Source organism: Habropoda laboriosa, unplaced genomic scaffold (genome assembly GCF_001263275.1).
Source record: "Habropoda laboriosa isolate 0110345459 unplaced genomic scaffold, ASM126327v1 scaffold207, whole genome shotgun sequence".
Lineage (NCBI taxonomy): Eukaryota > Metazoa > Arthropoda > Insecta > Hymenoptera > Apidae > Habropoda > Habropoda laboriosa.
The window spans coordinates 777107-777572 of record NW_017100397.1 but is presented as its reverse complement, the minus strand read 5'-3'; the positions used below and the strand labels follow the sequence as shown (position 1 = coordinate 777572).

At 33.3% G+C, this 466-nt stretch overlaps 1 protein-coding gene across 1 annotated transcript in view; it reads left to right on the top strand.

The window, feature by feature from the left end:
• LOC108575143 (eukaryotic peptide chain release factor GTP-binding subunit ERF3A) overlaps nt 1-466 on the top strand; it is a 4397-nt gene that overhangs the window by 2024 nt on the left and 1907 nt on the right. The window contains 3 exon segments of the mRNA XM_017937865.1: nt 128-248; nt 328-462; nt 465-466. The exon segment at nt 465-466 is cut by the window's right edge and continues 320 nt beyond it. Coding sequence (XP_017793354.1) covers nt 128-248; nt 328-462; nt 465-466 — 258 coding nt within the window.

The window sequence follows — 466 nt, the reverse complement described above, 5'->3', positions numbered from 1 at the left end:
GCCGTAAATTACATTTCAATGAAAGCTTAGAAAAAAATGTTTAGAGAGCAGCTTTAAATAGGTGATTTAATATTTGACAATTTATTTGTTACTCATAGTTGGCTTTGTTTATCTGGGCTGTTTTCAGGCTGAGAATGAAGAAGACGAGGAAATGGTTGTTAAAGTACCTAAGAAAAAACCTGTTAAAGTGACGGAGGATACTAAGAGTAAAAAGGAACATGTTAATGTTGTTTTTATAGGACATGTTGGTATGTAATGATTCTGGCAAAAGTAAAAAGTAAAAAATAATCTTGAATAACATCAATTTGATTTAAATTTACTTTATAGATGCGGGAAAATCAACTATTGGAGGTCAAATTATGGCGTTGACGGGAATGGTCGATAAGAGAACCTTAGAAAAGTATGAAAGAGAAGCGAAAGAGAGAAGTAGAGAAACATGGTACTTGAGTTGGGCTCTGGACACGAA